At 41.0% G+C, this 18,737-nt stretch overlaps 1 protein-coding gene across 2 annotated transcripts in view; it reads right to left on the bottom strand.

The window, feature by feature from the left end:
- The window catches only part of LOC107553600 (rho-related BTB domain-containing protein 2-like), a 62,614-nt gene that overhangs the window by 7,590 nt on the left and 36,287 nt on the right, over positions 1-18,737 (bottom strand). For both annotated transcript variants that reach the window (XM_016235885.1, XM_016235884.1), the window contains exons 3-7: positions 18,322-18,425; positions 14,842-15,027; positions 13,639-14,440; positions 13,290-13,509; positions 11,762-11,880 (exon numbers count right to left, since the gene is read on the bottom strand). In XM_016235885.1, the coding sequence (XP_016091371.1) occupies positions 11,762-11,880; positions 13,290-13,509; positions 13,639-14,440; positions 14,842-15,027; positions 18,322-18,425 (1,431 nt within the window). The remainder of the gene's footprint in view (positions 1-11,761; positions 11,881-13,289; positions 13,510-13,638; positions 14,441-14,841; positions 15,028-18,321; positions 18,426-18,737) is intronic.

Below are 18,737 nucleotides of genomic sequence, written 5' to 3'. Positions count from 1 at the left end.
CATTTGTTAACATTTAACAAAATTGCTAGCATGTTTCTAGCATGATTAACATGTTACTAGCATGGTGTTAACATTTTGGCATTGGTGTTATCATTTTGTAAGCATGGTTAGCATGTTATTAGCATTTTGTTAACATGATTAGCATGTTATTAGCATGTTGTTAACATGATCCTAGGATTATTAGCCTGTTACTAACATGATTCTAACATGTTACTAGCATGTTTATCAAGTTGCTAACATGGTTCTAGCATGATTAGCAAGTTACTAGCATGTTGTTAACATGATTAGGATGTTACTAGCATGATGATAACATGATTCGCATGTTATTAGCATGGTGTTAACATTTTGTTAGCATGATTAGCAAGTTTACTAGCATGTTGCTAGCATGATTCTAGCATGATTAGCATGTTACCACCATGATTCTAGCATGATGCTAGCATTTTTCTAGCATGTTTAACAAGTTGCTAGCACGCTTCTAGCATGAATAGCATGTTACTAGCATGTTGTTAACATGATTAGCAAGTTACTAGCATTTTGTTGGCCTGTTTCTAGCATTTTGTTAGCATGTTTCTATGCTAATCCAGCTAAACCCAGTTGATTCAGTAAAAAAAAAAACAGCTAAAAAACAGCTAAGATCAACCTGGCCTGCTAAAAAAAAATGGCCAAAACCACTTTAAAACCAGCTTGGGAGACAAGCCAAAGCAGTCAATCAGTTTAGGCTGGTTTTAGCTGTTTTTTCAGTAGGGAGTTGTTAAGCTTTGCTATAGCAATAGACAGCTTAAATACACCATAATTCTTATTGTATAAAAGTTTTCACACCCTCAATAAAAGTCTATGGGATTTTAGGTGGTTTTGATAGTCTGGTTAATTAAAACTGTAAGCCGGATCAGTTAGAAAATATATAGCAACCCGAGTCAGACCAGTCTGAAGGTCTGACCCGAGTTTGTGGTTGTAGCTTTAAAAGTCTAGGAGAAGATACATTTTAAAATTTGGTTTCAGAAGAAGAAGTCTGCTCTGATTGGCCAGCTGACCCAGTGCATCATATAAAGAATATCTCTTTGGATTTGAGACTTTAGTCTTTGCAACTTTACAGATCTTCTTTATGCACCAAGAGCTTGTAACACTTCAAAGAGAAAGGAAAACTTGAAATCGCATCATATGACCCCTTTAAGCACCACAACTATTTTCAAATTTGATAATCACAAGAAATGTTTCTTAAGCACCAAATCAGCATATTATAATGATTTCTGGATCATGTGACACTGAAGACTTGAGTAATGGCTGCTGAAAAGTCAGCTTTGCCATCAGAGAAATAAATTACATTTGAAAATATATTAAAATAGAAAACAGTTATTTTAAACTGTAATAATATTTCATAATATTAGCTTCTTTTTGGTGAGCATAAGAGGCTTCTTTCAAAAACATTAAAAAAAAAACCTTACTGACCCCAAACTTTTGAACAGTAGTGCATTTCACAAATACAACCCACTTTTCTCATCCTTCGCAAAAAGTAGCAATTTTAGCGCAATTGTACCATCATGGTGAATTTAGGAGCATACATGACACTGTGAGATCCCTGGAGGCCACATGACATATTTTGCCCACATCCAACACCATTTATAACCAAAATCACATAAACCCAAGCTTAAAGGTAGAAGAGTTGTTGTTTTGACTCTGCTTTGGCTGGAGGGTAGAGAGTAAACAAAAGCCTGCTTATTCTTTCAGTTCCAAGGAATGGCCAAGGAATTAGGGGAGAGCTTTCAGCAGGGACACAATGAGGAAAGTGCAGAGTCTGTAAATCAATCCATGGCAACCTTCTCCTTATGCTGTCGCCATGCTCAGACTAAGCAGTTTTTCCTCTGTGAATTAGGACAGGATGCAGTGGATTTAATTGCCTCTAGCGTTACCCTGTTCGAGGGCTGAATGCTTGCCCCCTGGAGACCACTAGCACTGGTGTCTCACGGGCACCATCACGGGCAATATAAATGTGGCTCAAGCATTCTTTACAATGCCTCAAATAATATTGATCACATACATCTAATTCAGGAATGACTAGACATTCCACTTACCTTAAACTGGACCAAACTTCTGCTTCTAGCTTAGTGAGTCATGGGTTAAACTGATTTGAACTGCATCAAACCACAAAAACTATCACAACAAAATATGTATGGCTTGGCTTCTGCCACATGAGTAGGTGTTTGTGGGAACAAGGGCCGCAAGCTGACACAGATTCTATAGGTCAGAGATGGTACACATTGGGGGAGTGGGGTGGCAAGATGACACTCAGCGGTACTTCAGAAGCCTAGCGGTGCCCTTCACCTGTCTGTCTCAAAGCCAATTAAAAGAATGTCAGTGTGAATATGACCGCTCATTATGGCTAAAAGGCAGACTTAAAAGACGCAGAGGGGACACAGTAGGTAACTTCCTGTTAAAACCCAAAGATAACAATAGTGCTGTTGAGTGAATGGAAATTGTGTTTGTCTCAATCCTCTAAACACTAGATTTAGCAGACACAAGTAGAGGGAGATACAATACATCAAGATCATTTGACATTAAAACAATATATAATTATATATTAAGACTGTTTAATAAGCATTCAATACATTGGTGCTATATAAAAAAAAAAAGACACATTAAGAAATACACATTAAGTGTTTTTTTTAATGAAGCGTCATCTGAATGGTGTACAATCACATGAGATGAAGCCAGTACTAGTTTTCGATATTTAAAAAAAAAATTATATATGGTGTGGGCTGCCCCCTGAATATATTTGCCCGTGTTGAAATGATGTGACCCACAATGTTTCACTACATGTCAGAGAGAATCCTCACACTCACTGGTTCACTTACGTCGGTGCTCGTGCTGGGGCTGGTGTTGTTTGGGTGCCGATTTTTGGAAAGTTTTTGATGGGATGGGCATTTAAAAAAATCTGAAATTCGCTTTTGCGCCATTATCTCCTTGTATTAAAGTTAATCTTGTTCGCATTCTGTACAGTTCATGTCTGATACCACGCGCTAGCATCACGTGTTCATGAGGATTAGGTTAATCATCTCATATAGAAAACATCACAAGTAAAATGAATCATGTTTATAAAGATAACTATGGGTTTATTATAGCCCACTTACAATTTACATTTCAGAGATCATTACAAATAAATTATTAAATGCTAAAACTGAATACATTTAAATGAACAAACTTGGCATTGCATTTGCAACCATGTGAAAATAGGGGATGCTTCAGCCCCCTCAGCACCCCTACTTCCCTGCTCAAAGCACTTTACAATCATTTGAGGGGGATCTCTCCTCAACAACCACCAGTGTGCAGCATCCACTTGGATGATGCGATGGCAGCCACAGCACAACGGCACCGGTGCGCTCACCACACACCAGCTACAGGTGGAGAGGAGAGAGAGTGATAGAGCCAATTCAGTGAATGGGGATTATTAGGAGGCCATGATTGACAAGGGTCAGAGGAGGGAATTTGGCCAGGACACCAGGGATACACCCCTACTCTTTACGAGAAGTGCCATGTGATTTTTAATGACCAGAGAGAGTCAGGACCTCGGTTTAACGTCTCATCCGAAGGACGGTGCTTTTTACAGTGTAGTGTCTGCATCACTATACTGAGGCGTTAGGACCCACACAGACCACAGAGCCCCCGCCCCGCCCCGCTCCGCCCGCTGGTCTCACTAACACCTCTTCCAGCAGAAACCTAGTTTTCCCAGATGGTCTCCCATTCAGGTATGGACCAGGCTCAACCCTGCTTAGCTTCAGTGTGCAACCAGTCTTGGGCTGCAGGGTGATATGGCTGTGGCATAGCGCAAGACTGAGCGGTGTAGGTGACATTGCAGCGTCTAACACCACTGAGGTATCAGTAAGTATATGAAGGACAGCAATGCTCATACTAGCTAAAGAACTACTGAATGCACCATTAAATGTAACCTTTAACAAATCGCAAAATATCCATTTTCATACTTTACCTTACAATGTTGTGATACCTTATTCCACTAGTTTTTAATGTTTTATTTTAATTGACCTGGAATTTCAGTTAAATGGAGATATTAATATTCAGTGTTAATTTGTTGTTCCTTTGAAGAAGAACTGAGAAAAACAATGCAATGACCGTGAGAAGAAAATGGGGTCAATATCCAAGGCAATGTGTGCTACGGAGAAAGTGGTCACTTATCAAAAGCAACCAGACTCTTTCTCAACAACAACCGCCTTCATTGTCTCCATTTTCACTTCATCTTTGTCTCACAGGGAAAATGTGACAGCTTCTCACATTTGAGCTTCCGCTCAGTCTTGCGCTAATCACACTCAGAAATATGATGTTGCTGAAAAGAATTCTGACACCTGAGCGTCTCTCGTATGTTCAGACACTTCCTGCCTTAAAAAGCAGCATGTTCAAAACAACAGAGAAAGACCAGACTTTCTGAAGTGTACTTACATTGAGTTTCATGTGATGTAAACGTACAACATTAAAAGACCTATAAATAAAATTTAGACACAAAAGCAGTGTAGATGTATTTTGGATTTTTAAAGTTGTCTTCAGTAATAAGCATATGCTGCCTAACCTCAAAAAGAGATATTTCTGCACAGGACTAGAATAGTAAAGCTTACATGTGGTAGATCAATCAAGGACAACTCTTGACTCTGTGCGTCACAAACTGAGGCAACAATAATGTGCAGCTATACACGATCAGCTTTACTCAACTGAATGACACTTTATAAATATTTGCTACCCTGAGGTCTTGCAAGGCCTTTATATCTGGTTATACAACACCTTCTGTGCCGACTACCGCATAGACAGTGACAAGGGCTCACTCTATTCACAACCTCATTCTAAAAATAGTAGAGTGTTCACTACAACCAGTCACTACACTGAAAACAGTTTTTTTGTTTAGTTTTTTAATCTTGGTTGCAATGAGTTGACAACCAAAGAACCAATCTCTCCCTCCTTATGAAGTCCTACTAAGATTCCTACTGAAAACACTAAAACTTCTTGCATTAAAGGGCACTTATTATGCAAAATTCACTTTTACATGTTGTTTGAACATAAATGTGTGTTGGTAGTGTGTGTACACAACCACCCCTATAATAATAAAAATCCACCCGCTCCTTTTTTTAATCCCCATAAATCATAAGCAGTGTCTCAGAACAAGCCGTTTGCAGAATCTGTAAAAAGTGACCTCACATTTTAAAGGCCCCGCCCACGACTGTTGACAGACACTGCTATATTAGCAGAGACCCCGCCCTGAATGAGTCGCACACAATTCGCCATGCTTAGCTTCAAGCTGGAGCATTTAAAAAACAGCATTCAAGTAAGAAATGTCTTCTTATTAAAGCTATAGAAGTTATTCAGTCCAGAGCAGTGAGTGATTTTCTGTTTTTATTTTATTGTTAGGGTCATATTAACAGCATAGACAGCAGAATAGGTACTGTATACTACGCTGCTGTCACTCAATACTGCTGTCACTCAATACACAGATCTAACATAAACATGCAATTTCTTTCCCAGCTGTTTACCTTCAAAGACATAACCGACTGGGTTTTTGGAACTTATGTGTGTTTTTAACAAACTTGTGTGTATTTGACAGTTTAAGCACAATAAGACATGAAAGAGAACTTAGTTTAATACTCACATGCCGTGTGAAAGCTGCTTTCTGTGTGTGTGCTTCAGATGTGTGCACTCAGAAAACCAGATATCTGAAGTTTAAACTGATATGGCTTTAAAACGTCTTTGGTTACTGTCGTAACCTCGGTTTCCTGAAAGCGGGAACGTGACATTGCAAAGCATTCACAGTGGGAACTCCTCCCCATATTTAGACAATTGCCTCAGAATCTAAGACTGAACACTTACACTACTGATCGAGCAGCGATCACGGCGACCTTCACAATGTCTCATTACCGCTCTCAGGGAACCGAGGTTACGACAGTAACCAGAGATGTTCCCTTTCGAGCGTTCACTCAACAGTATACAATCTCACCATAAGAGCAGAGATGATCAGCCTGAACCAAGGGCTAAGACCACACCAAGCATGGGGTAGAACAACATACAATTACCAACAAATAGCAATGCCGCTAGGAAAGCCCGCAGTTGATATGCAGAACTAGACCAATGAATGTCTTAACTCAGGTATACCAAATTAGCATATCTGGCCAAAATAAAAGAGTGGTTGCACTGAATACAGGGTAGACACAACAACAGTAAGCAAGGTAGCCCCATGCAACATAACAAAAAGCACATATAAAAATGTACATAGGCCTACATAGTGTCAACAGTTATAAGCGGTAACAAACTGTGTCCTGAATTGCAGCATAGCAATAAACTAGAAGAGTAAGTGAGGTTAGTCACTCACCGAAACACTTGAGACGCCAAGGACGAGACATCTAACTTGTAAACCCTGGTGAAAGTATTCTGTGAGGACCAGCTGGCTGCAAAGCATATATCCCGAATAGATGTGCTTTTAGACCAGGCCCATAAAGAGGCAATAGCCCTCATCATATGGGCTATGATGTTGATAGGGCCTTTCCTGTCCCTGGCTTGCATAAGCCGACATGATAGCGTCCACTATCCAGTGAAAAACCCTCTGCTTAGATACTGCTCATCCCTTAGTACAGCCACTGTAGCACATGGATAACTGGTCAGACTGTCGAAAGATGGCAGAGTGGTCGATATTAATCCTTAAAGCCCTGACAGGGCAAACGGAGCTCTGAGCCTCTGGGTCACGCAAGGTCGGTGGCTCGGAAGACAAAGCGGTCAAAGAAATGACCTGCACTTTAAAGGGGGTAGAAAGAGATTTAGGCACGTAGCTTAGCGCTTAGCCAAAGCAAGGGCAAGAAGCAAAGTAGTTTTGAGGGAGAGCTCCCTCATAGCAACAGATGCCAAGGGCTCGAAAGGGGGGTAAAGAGAGAGCTTTCAGAACCAGTGCTAGGTCCCATGGCAGCACTAATGGTGGGCATGGGGGAAGTAATATACTTGCTCCCCTGAGAAATCTGACCACCAGCATGTGCCGCCCAATCGATTGCGAATCAATAGCGGCCACGTAAACCTTTAGCATTGATGGTAGACTCGCGTTATCTAGCCTGTGCTGCAGAAAACATAAAACGTCCAACATGGGACAGCTTGACGGGTCGATATCTCAATCTCAAGATTCAGTGAGCGTGTCAAGCACCCGAAGAAGCCACACATGAAGGCTTCACAGCTCCGGGCTCAGGTGTCATATCGAGCCGTTCGCTTGAGACAGCAGGTCCCTCCTGCGGGGGATTTGCCAAGGTGGAGCCACCAGCATCTCCCTGAGGTCCGGAAACCAAGGTTGATTCGGCCAGTTCGGATGGATCACTGAAACAGGATCACTGATGCTCTCTCTTCCCTGATTTTGCATAGCACCAGAGGCAAAATCTTCACCGGAGGGAACGCATTAAGTCTGGCTCTCGATAAGCGTGACGTAAGAGTGTCTCCCATCAGCGGGGAGTGAGACAGCAAAAAGAACAGCAGTCAGTGTGTGTTCAAGCTTGTCTCGAATAGATCCACCTCTGCCCTCCAGAAGTGATCCCAAATCATCCGAACCAGACTAGGAGGCAGCCTCCTCTCCCCATGAGGCATTCGGTTCCTCGAAAGCATGTCCGCTCCGTGGTTTAGGAGACCGGGGATATGCCCCGCTCTGATGGAGAGTAGATGACGATCCGCCCATAATAGAAGAATTGGAACAGTCTGCTTGAAAAGGGCTCTGGAGTGCACGCCGCCTCTGCGATTTATGTACGAAACCACAGACATATTGTTGGTGTGAATCAGCACATGTTGCTGTTCCAGCTGTGCCAGAAAAGTCACTAGGGCTAAGGACACTGCTTTCAGTTCCAAGCGGTTTATGCGCCACCTGCTCTGAGACTCTAACCACAAGCCTGAAGTCGGTACGCCCTCGCATACTGCTCCCCAGCTTGAGGTCGACGTATCTGTTGTAACCACAGTGTGTGCTGTCACCAGTCCCAGGAGAACCCCTCGGCTGAACATTTCTGGGTCGTGCCACGGTCTCAGAGCGCTGACGCAGCTGTGTGTGACTATGATGTGCATATGACCTGTGGTCCATGCTCTCCATGGAACTCAAGTTTTCAGCCGCATGTGCAGAAGACCCAGATGGCAAACTGATGAGGCCAACACCATAAGTCCCAGAAGCCTCTGAAATTCCCTCAAGGGAACAGACGGTCCATTCTGAAGCAGTGCAGAGCTGATGAAATGGTCGTTATGCACTCTATAGAGAGTCGAAACACACACCCAGATATGCTATAGATCATGCTATCATGCTCAGCACCCAGCGCGAAATGCCTGGTATAGCTATCCACGCATCTAGGAACTGACATAGCGGCCGAGTCTCTCTGGGCACTATCGCTGGCAGCGATGTTCGTAGACTGGCGTCCTGCCGCGGTGAAACTAAATGCACTGGTGGGGAAACAGTTTGTGGTCGGACAACACTGGGAGGTCTGCTGTCACGGTGGGGGCTCCTCCTCTGTCCGTGACACCTTTTCCCGGGTACCGTCCACTGCTTGCGGCAAACATCCGGCTCATGTCAAGGAGCCACGGAGGACGTGGGTTGCAGAAGAGGAGTGTGATCTTAACAGTGGATGGAACGCGCGCAGGGGCATCAGGTGACTCATCACCTTCATGCGCTTTTGCGCCTCAGAGAAGTGCTCGATAACCGACTCCACAGTGTCACCATAGAGACAAGAGGGAGTGATCAGAGTGTTGAGGAGCGCCTTATGGTCAGATTCCTTCAGGTCAGATAGGGTCAGCCATAGGTGCCTGTGAAGGACTAACATGAACTCCATGGAACGACCGATGGCTTGAGCAGAGCACTTTGTTGCCATCAGCGTGAAGTCAAGCATACTCCTGGCAGGTTCCTCTGGAGCATCCCAGTTGAGGTCGAGTTCCTTAACAGCTTTCGCGAGGACCCTGGCGAAATCCTCCTGGAGGTCTGGGGGCCCTCAGTGTTGGGGCGAACCCTTTTCTGATGCTGAGACATGAAGTCTTCGTCTTGCTCAGGGTTTCCAAATTAAACGACGTCCGCAAAGGCCGGGGGAGGGGGGATGTGTTGGCCAGTCCTTTTCGTCAGCCAAAGGACTGGCCTGCAGGCTTGTCAGTATTTGAATGTGATTTGCATAATTAACAACAATTGGCCAGTTTATTGTATTAGTGTAAGGATTTTCAGGGAAGGGGAGGAGTTCCCACTGTGAATGCTTCACAACGTAGAGTGAATGCTCGAAAGGGAACGCATGATTTTAGCACGATAGACATGATAATCAAAACTAAACAAAGTATCTGAGGTACGAGGTGTAAAGGCACAGCCCTATCCTGTAACAGTATCCTGTATCAGTAATAACAGTGCCTCTAAGATTGTTACTGTACTAACTAATGAACATATACGTTATTTCAGTGTCAACCAAAACAGACATTAAAGTGATACTCAAAATACCCAAAAATGAAAAATCTCTCATCATTTACTCACCCTCATGTTGTCTAAGATGTACATGGATTTCTTTTTCAAATAAACACAAAAATAAAGTCCATATAAGTCACTCTGAGTCCATATAACCTTAAGTGGACTGGATCCTCAAAGTTGACACTTTAAAAAATGTGCAAAACAAACATGAAAGTAAACCGTAAGACCTCAGTTGTGTGTGGAAAAAATACTAATATTTTCAACTTACACACCTCTATAAACTATCACTTCTGGCCAACTGTCTTATGTACGTGTGATGTAAGCACAGTGCTAAATTTGTTCAAGTAGTGACGGTCCTCTGTGCTTCCATGGTGTCACACAAAAATATAGTTACACTTCAGAAGACATCGATTCATCAACTGGGGTCTTATGGACTACCGTTCCATTTGTTCTGTGTGGTTTGTGAAGTGTCAGCTTTGAGGGTCCCATCCACTTGCATTATATAGACTCAAAAAGGTGGATTATTTTTCTGAAAATCTCTGTTTGTGTTCATCTTAAAAAAGAAAGACATGTATGTAATGAAAGACATATGGGACAGCATGATGGTAAGAGAATTTTTATTTTTGGGTGGAGCATTCCTTTAATAAAATCAAACCCTATTATACTATTATACTCCTTAAAATTCAACACTTGATCAAAGAGCATGTCAAGCTTGTCAAAGCAGAACCAAGTTTACTTGTCTCTGGCCACCTTGTGTTGATCTCTATGTGACATACTCTCAGCCGATGCTGTCAGAATAGAAAAACAGCCAGCATCCTATTTCCCACATCAGTTTGTACTTGTGCTGTAAATCTAGCTCCCTGTAATGCTTGTAATGTAATACAGGGCGATCCTGTTCACCAGCAGACCTGGACACCTATAACCCAGCCAGTTGTCTCTCTACCTCTGATGTTGGTCAGCTTGGTCCCGAGTTCCTGCCCTTAGGGAGCTTGTCTGTCTAGAACTTGAGCTGACAGCCGGTAGCCAAAGGAAATCAGAGAGCGTGCATGGGATAGACCTGGATAGAGTTATGTGCGGGTGAGATGGGCCTCAGAAAGGAATACAGCGAAACCTTACCTTTGACACCCGACTTAATAGTTTTGGATGAAAAATACATGAGCTAAATTTGTGCCAAGCAGAAACTGTGATATGCTAGAATAATTCCATAGAAAACAAGTGTAACTTAATCAAAAACTGGGTGGAATGGTTATCATGTAGTTATTTAATATGAAATCAATTTGAATAATGTTGAAAATTACCCCTTTGAGCCCAATAATCTAAAAGTTTACACAGAAAAACTTCCTGTTCACATTAGCATGATGGTGCTGAGGAAATGACTAGAAGAAGTGCCCAGTCTAACACACTTCCTGTCACTGCAAACTAAGTAATACACCAAAACCTACACACAAAGGCATGAGTGTGTTTTAGTATGAGCATGTGCATAATCTAAACACACAGTAGTTCATGGATCATATCGACTGCAGCGTTGCATTTCACGGCAATGAAATAAGAAAAATACAGACTGAAAAAAAAATTAACTAGACCAAATCCTAAATTTGTTCTACAACCTCAATCACTACAAATAAATCTTTCTAGACCCCTTCTAGCTTGCCTCTCTTGAATATGGGAGCACAGACACAAAGCAGATATATCACAGCATGTGTTCCCGCTGGCATCAGTCTGCCTGGAGTGCTCCCCTTAGAGCCCTGTTTAGTCCTGTGTGGCTGTAAATTCATCCATATGGATGAGATGGCCTCCTGTCGCAGCTGCATCAATGTGGGTCAGGCTGTCATAGAGGTGGCCTAGTTTTTAACTACCTGTGCCACTTTTTTAGTTGGATCTGTCAGAGCTTCAGGGTAGGAAGGATCAAGGTGACTGAGACTAATCATTACTTTGTGGTTCCATAAATAAGTTTAGGTGAAATTTTGCATATATCATATATTGACTGCTGCGTCGCATATCATGGTAATGAAATAAGAAAAATACACACTGAAAAAATAACCTACTTGATCTACCTTGTACAGGAAAATATATGAATATATTAATATATTAAAATAACTCTAACATGATGTCAAACCCAAATGACATAGACTACTGATGTCAAATGTAGTCTGCCATAAAATTTGGTACCTAGTCGATACTAAGAGAACAGAACCAATAGAAATATGCTTGGTTTGGAAGATATATGCATCGCTATAGATAGATAGATAGATAGATAGATAGATAGATAGATAGACAGACAGACAGACAGACAGACAGACAGACAGACAGACCTATGCTCTTGCTCACCTCTTCAATGTAGCTCTCCATGAAGAATCCACGAAACATGGCTGCCATCCAATCACAGCTTGAGATGAGCAGTGGCTTATGGGCTGGCAGATATCGGTCGTCCAATCTAAACACCACATCTAAAACCGGGAGGAAAAGATCACACATCTCGGCGTGTGTCACAGAGTCGAGGCTACAGAGGGGGAGACAGGTGGACGGACGAACACAAAGAGACAGACGAAGAGACAGATAGACACACAGACCAATAATAAATAGACAGATTGACAAGGCTAAGGATAAGAAGAAAAATGTGAAGGGAGGGCCAGACTGGGACCATATAGGGGGCAAATTTATTTTAGCAGCAAATCCTTTAAAGACTGACCTGGATGACTCCACGTGTTCACTGTGGCTCACTAATTATGTTAAACAATAAATGATGTTGAATAGGTTTTTTTAGCAGTATACTGTGGGTATCAGGATGGCATGATGTGAAAAAAGCACCTAATTAAATTCAATGCAGATTTCAACTCTACGGGGGGAAGCAAATAGATCTCTAATGATCCAGTTGATAAACTTCTGCATACCCATAGGGAATGTACAAGTAGTCTTCAGGCCACAATGGAGATGAAAAACATTCTGGTTTTCAAACACGAGAGAAGCACCTTCATGGTTGTGTAATGAGATTATGACAATTGCAGATGAAGCAATGAAATAAACAGGTGTAAGTGGAGAGTACAGGAGTGTTGAAAAAGGTTAATTATGACAAACATGCAAACAACACGCAAGACGTGACAACAACAGAGAGTACGCGACAGAAAACCACAAAGCAGAAAAGCAAACACAATATGCAAATATTCACTAACACCAATGAAGTGATATTATAAAGCACTCCACTTGGTATTTCCTTAAAAAAACAAAGAGACTGAATGAAGGAAAGGAAAAACAAATTGTGTAAACTGACTGTTCTAGAGTATGAACTATTCTATTCCAATTCCACTGAATTGAAAATAGAACTTATGAGACTCAAGTTAATGGTGTCACTAAGAAAACTTTTTGAATGTGACACGCTGACAAGTAATGGGAATTAGCTACCCAATAACACCAGAACGTCCTGAGGAATCTGCACTATACAAATTAGGACAGTTAACTAGTCAAAAAAATCAATGAGAACTGTCCATTTATTGTTTATCATTCTCTCATCAACAGCAGTTTTTAAGTTGCTTGTTAAAGGTTATTATTATTGGAGAAAAGGTTTGATTCAGTTTCTCAGTGTAAAAGGATAGAACATTGAGCAGGATAATTTATCAGGATACAATAATTAAAATTTGCCAGGACATTTGGGACACAAAATGATATGAACCGAGTTTCCTTGTATGCATTGTGTTCTGGTTGTTAAAAAAGTTTTTGTTTGACTCTGTCAAGTATGAATTTAATCTAGCATTGACAATATTACAATATAGATAGACAGATAGATCCTTCATTAATGCTTCTTCACATACAGTAGATATATGTAATATGTAATGTTTGACCCTGATTTCAGATTGCCTACCAGCAAAGGTGCCCTTGCTCAGGCACTCTTTGATGCGGTTGGCACGACGCACATGGAAGGCTTTGGTGATCTCCTGGTTCATGAAGCTCTCACGGTTCAGCACATTGGCCACCATCATACGCAGGTCAAAGACCTCCAGAAGCTCAGCGATGGTGGCCACCTGCATCAGGTCCCCACGTGTCTCATCCAGGTGACCCGTATAAAGGTACTGCAGCACTGCCTGAAAAAGCAGAGAGAAGGGATAACAGATAATGACACTGCCATTGATATTTCATAGATATATCAAGTGAGATTCTTATAAAACATACTATATATTGCTATAGATTGTGTCACTTAAGTTTGTTCTTACCTGGAAAGGCCCTTTCTGAATGAGATCATCCATTGACACAACTGTCATGAGTCTCGGCCGACCTGTCACAGGGTCATCCACGATTTCCAAGTACACCCCCAAGAAACCACGCCCCCATCCCAAAAGAGCACGGCCTGCTCCCAGGGGTCCCATAGAGCATTGGCCACTGGCAGGCAGAGCGTTATCGCTCTGTGAAGTCCTCAGTGAGCCCTGCTGCAACATGAGCAGCCTATTGGAACCCCTGGTGCCCCCTTCACCCTCCTTATCAATGTCCAGGCTCTTGGTACGCCCAGCCTGTTCTTTGGCTCCTCTTCGGCTCTGCTCCTCTTCTTCACTCCCCTCTGAGCTTTCCTCACCCTCTTTCTCCATCCCTACCGATCCAAGATCCATAGTGAAAAGGTCATAGAACTTTGAGCAGGAAGTGGCCAGGTACACCTTATGGGCAAAGACACAAGTGGTCCCAGCCTGGAGTAGAAACAGAACATCTGCACACAATGGCTGGCAGAAAAGAGAGTCTGGACCTTCTCCATCCATGGGAGGAGGATCAGGGATGCCCACCATAGGTCGTGGTGGTCTGGGAGGGAGGAACGGTGCCTGGAGTAGGGGACGCTGAACCTTTTTTAGATGGGACTTCCAGAACTGAAGGTGGCGTCGGGAGATGAGTGCAGCACGGATAGCATTGTCAAACACATCCTTTACACCGAACTGAGCGACAATACTTGTTTCGTAGTATGGAATGCCAAGTTCCTTAGCAACCTCGTGGCCTCGTTCTGGGGGAAGGATGTCTGTGGGTTTGATGGTTCTAGGAGGAGAGGGTTAAAGAAAAGCAGAAGCATTGTTAAAGCCAGGCAAAATATATACACTACCATTCAAAAGTCTCATTCTTTCAAATTTCAATAATTATTTAACAAACTATAAAAACAGCAGCAACAACATGCCACTGGGAGACTTTTGTCCCAATTCGGTGGGTCCAACTTTACCTTTTCACCTCAAAATAAAAACAATTCACAGAATTTTTTTTTAATCTTTATATATTAAAGGAGGTTACAAGCCCTCAAAGGCAAGTGCAGAAAATGCATAACTGACTACAAATGTATAAAGGCATACAATAACCCTCTCTAAACGGAAGCTCCTGAACACTTTTCATACTGAAGTTTAACAACAGAATATGGGATATGAGTGGGTGTAGGATGTGGTCCGTACTTGGCCAGAGGCCGGCGAGCCCGGTTAACAGCATCCAGATCAGCATAGCGAAGGTCCAGCTGGCAGCCCACCAGGATGATCGGGGTGCGGGGGCAGAAGTGCTTAATCTCAGGGAACCACATGGTGCGGACATGGCGCAGGGAGTTCGGATTGGCCAAAGAGAAGCACAGCACTACTACATCTGATCTAAACACACAAAGAGAAAGAAATCGGTTTATTTTAAGAGAATACATCCGAAGAAATCATGTAATAGGCAGGAAATTGGCAAACCCTGGACACTAATCATCCTACACAGAGGCTTTAAAATGGACAGTGAATCACTGTTATTGGAATAAAAACTGTGAAATGCAACAAACAAAAATACTGTGAGCTACTAAGTCTTTTCTTTGCTTTCAAAATGTCATAAGACCAGACATATTATTTTTTTCCATACACAAGTGTTACTTATGGCACTACTGTACACCAAAGTCATATTTATTTACCATTATTTTAGTTACGTCTTTTACATTCAGTCATAATGGGATTTTTGAATAGATTCAAAGATCACAGCTCACTAATCATAATCAAGCTCACTAATCATAGTCTTTTGTGAAATGAAAATCGCTGTAAGACCATTTTTCCAGAGGCATGAACAAACTTCATAAAGAATTGTGTGTGTATTAATCAGTGTGTTCTCTTCCTGTGAATGTGTGAGCACGCAAGGTGTTATGCAAGTCATTAAAGCATCTCGTCTGACTCTAACCAGCACTGGTCTAATAATAGCGAGTTGTCCGACCATGTCATATTTCACAGCTGCACTCATAAGCTCATCATGTGACACCAGCATACACAAGAATGACTAATGGAGCACCGCATTGTTGTTGTAATGTAAACAGACTTGGTCTAGCAGATTTCATCACAGTTATGCATTTACACTGGAAAGTGCTTCTGTGCATGTTTACAGATATAATATGACAGCCAATGTTTCTCAGACATTTCTAAGATATTTTCTAAAGATATAATCTGTTTAGAAAATACTTATTGACACCCAAGAGTGAAAATTTAGGGATTTTCTTTAAAAAGTTGCTTTATTATTGGCAAACACCTCATGTGTGATGATTAAACAAAGGAATTTCCCTGAAAACATAACATTACCAAAGTTGACAATCATAACATGTTTACTTCCTTTGGAAATACATAATTTTTTACATGCATGGTATGTTGACATTGCAATGGGATTGCCCATAAATGAGCTTGATGGACTAAAGGCCCATTCCATTGTTTTTATCATCTAGGGAAAAAAAACATTATGAAAGTGTTTCAAATGATATCGTTGCTCTAGTTGTGATGTGGAATCTGATATTCTTTTAAATTTAGAACAATTTTTAAAATTATATCTTTATTATAATGGTTATCATGCTTTATGTGAATGGGCCTTAAGTCTCTTTACTAAACTAAGACACACTAATATATATGTGCAAATGGCTAACAACCCAGTGTCTGTTTCTATTAGTGTACACATGTGTATGTTAAACAGGGGAATGTTTGCAAGAATATGTGGAAATGGGTCAGAGATAAGGCAAATAAAATACAAAACACACACAGACTAACACATCTACAGATCTATCCACAATCATTCACCATCTCTCAGTGAATAATAACCACGTGTGCTGTAAAAGCGAGTGTTGAGGGTCATAAAGGACTGTGTTATGTAATCAGTATGTGTGGTGTTCTGTAGAGCTATGTAGAGCATGTCTAAGTTCAAACTCCTGACTGTGTCTGCTTGACTACACTGTAAACACAGTCTTGATCACAGATACATATTTAAACATAAATCAACCTAAACATTCTGAGAACAACAAAACAAAACAAAAACCGTAGTACAATGATGGTATCAGTTGGATATAACATAGTACTTTACCATCGATGATATACTAATCTGTTCAAAATTACTTTTTTTGTATATATGCATTTATGATTGCATATGTTTATGTATAAATATGTGTTAGCCCATGGAGGAGGGCTTCCCCACTGAGGCATGGTTCCGCCAGAAATTTCTAAATGTTTGGATCCTTTCACTTGCACTTCACAATGTGTTTTGCCAATTTTTGTTCACAAATAATTAATAGACTCAGCTAGGCTTTGATAAACATTTTCAAGAAATGTTAAATGTGTCTGTGTGGATGTGTATTTAGCTTAAGTAATAGACCCCAGCGGTGAAGGTCACCTGATTTTATGTTTCCATAACAGGGCACCACCATTAATAGTGCTTTATCAGCTGACTGCATCTGCCTCAGTACTGTGCACACACTGGCGTGTCTGATCTCACAGACACACATCCTGTGGATTCATTCACTCAGATTTCATCTGCTCTCCTTCTCTCTGTCTGCTACACAAGTACATACTAAAAACACACCACATTCACAATGCTATTATATTGTTAAATTATTGGATGAATTATATAATCAAAACCTTAGTCTACTCAGTACACTACTGTTCAAAAGTTTGGGGTCAGTAAGACATTTTTTTGACAGAAATGAATAGGCTACTTTTATTCAGCAAGGATGCAATAAATTGATCAAAAGTGACAGTAAAGACATTTATAATGTCACACAAGATTTTTATTTCAAATAAATGCTGTGCATTTGAACTTTATATTCATCAAAAGATCAAAAGCTCATCAAACCACAAATTTCTAAAATTGTTTTCAACAATGATGATAATAAGAAATGCTTCTCAAGCAGCAAATTAGCATATTAGAATGATTTCTGAAGGACTGGAGTAGAGACTGTTTTGTTTTGTTTAAAAAAAACAACATTAAAAAATCTTACTGTCTGCAGTCCTTTAAATGGTAGTTTATCTGATGTGGGTACTTTGTGTGGTCAAAGATCTGAGCTGGTAACAAAAGACCACAGGTTCAGTCCCAGTTTGTTTTCTCAGAAAACAAATTAGCATTTACTGAAAAACCCAAATATGACTGAGAAAAATGTGGGAAACTGTTCTCATACATCTGTAAAAAATTATTAAAAATTAGCACAATTTGTTTGCAAATGCTATATTGTTTGATATTGTGTATTTAATGCTACAAAATTCCTATATTTGAAGTGTGACTTAGATGGTCAAATACTTCTTGGCTCAATGGCTATTGTGATCTGCTGCACTGCCCTGAGCCAAAGCACCACTGCTGATCCACTGATCCTCTACTGCACCGAGAATAAGAGCCTCCATGCAGTGCTCTTTGGCTAGGCTAACAGCACATTACCTTCCCAGCTGGGAGGATTAGGGCAATAACCAAAACTTGGAAGGGCAACACATGCCACAGCCAAGAGTGGAGAGATACCAGAACAATCAAATGGAAGATTGATCTGAGCAACTCTATTGTGGGACATCAAGTGTGTTTGTATCAAGGGGTTTAGTGCCATGGCCTAACGGTTAACACGCACATGTCATGAGACACTGAGCACTACGAGTTCAAATCCAGCTCCATATTGTGTAACTGACCTGCCATAAGCGAAGCGTCTGTCTTTGTGATGATCTCCAAATGTGTCCCACAGCCTGAGGGAGACACTGACCTCGTCCACCACGTCTCGTGACCTCTCCAGCACCTATTCAAAATACTTTTGTTTAATTGTACCAGTACACCAATGCAAACACCTTATATTCATATTACTCTCTCTGCAATGTATTTAAATGTAATACTAAGTAAATTGTAGTTTGTTTGTTTGTTTTTTCATTTGCAATGATGGCCTGGTAAAGCTAAAATTACAGCAAATGTTTTATTTTTGAATTTTATTTATTGCATTCAAATATTTTATTAGTATACTTTATTTTATATTTATATTAATTGCTTACTAATATATATATATATATATATATATATATATATATATATATATATATATATACACACACACACT

The sequence above is a fragment of the Sinocyclocheilus grahami genome, unplaced genomic scaffold, assembly GCF_001515645.1.
Source record: "Sinocyclocheilus grahami isolate Dianchi unplaced genomic scaffold, SAMN03320097.WGS_v1.1 scaffold475.1, whole genome shotgun sequence".
NCBI lineage: Eukaryota > Metazoa > Chordata > Actinopteri > Cypriniformes > Cyprinidae > Sinocyclocheilus > Sinocyclocheilus grahami.
The sequence above is the reverse complement of the archived record's forward strand: the minus strand, read 5'-3'. Positions and strand labels throughout refer to the sequence as shown.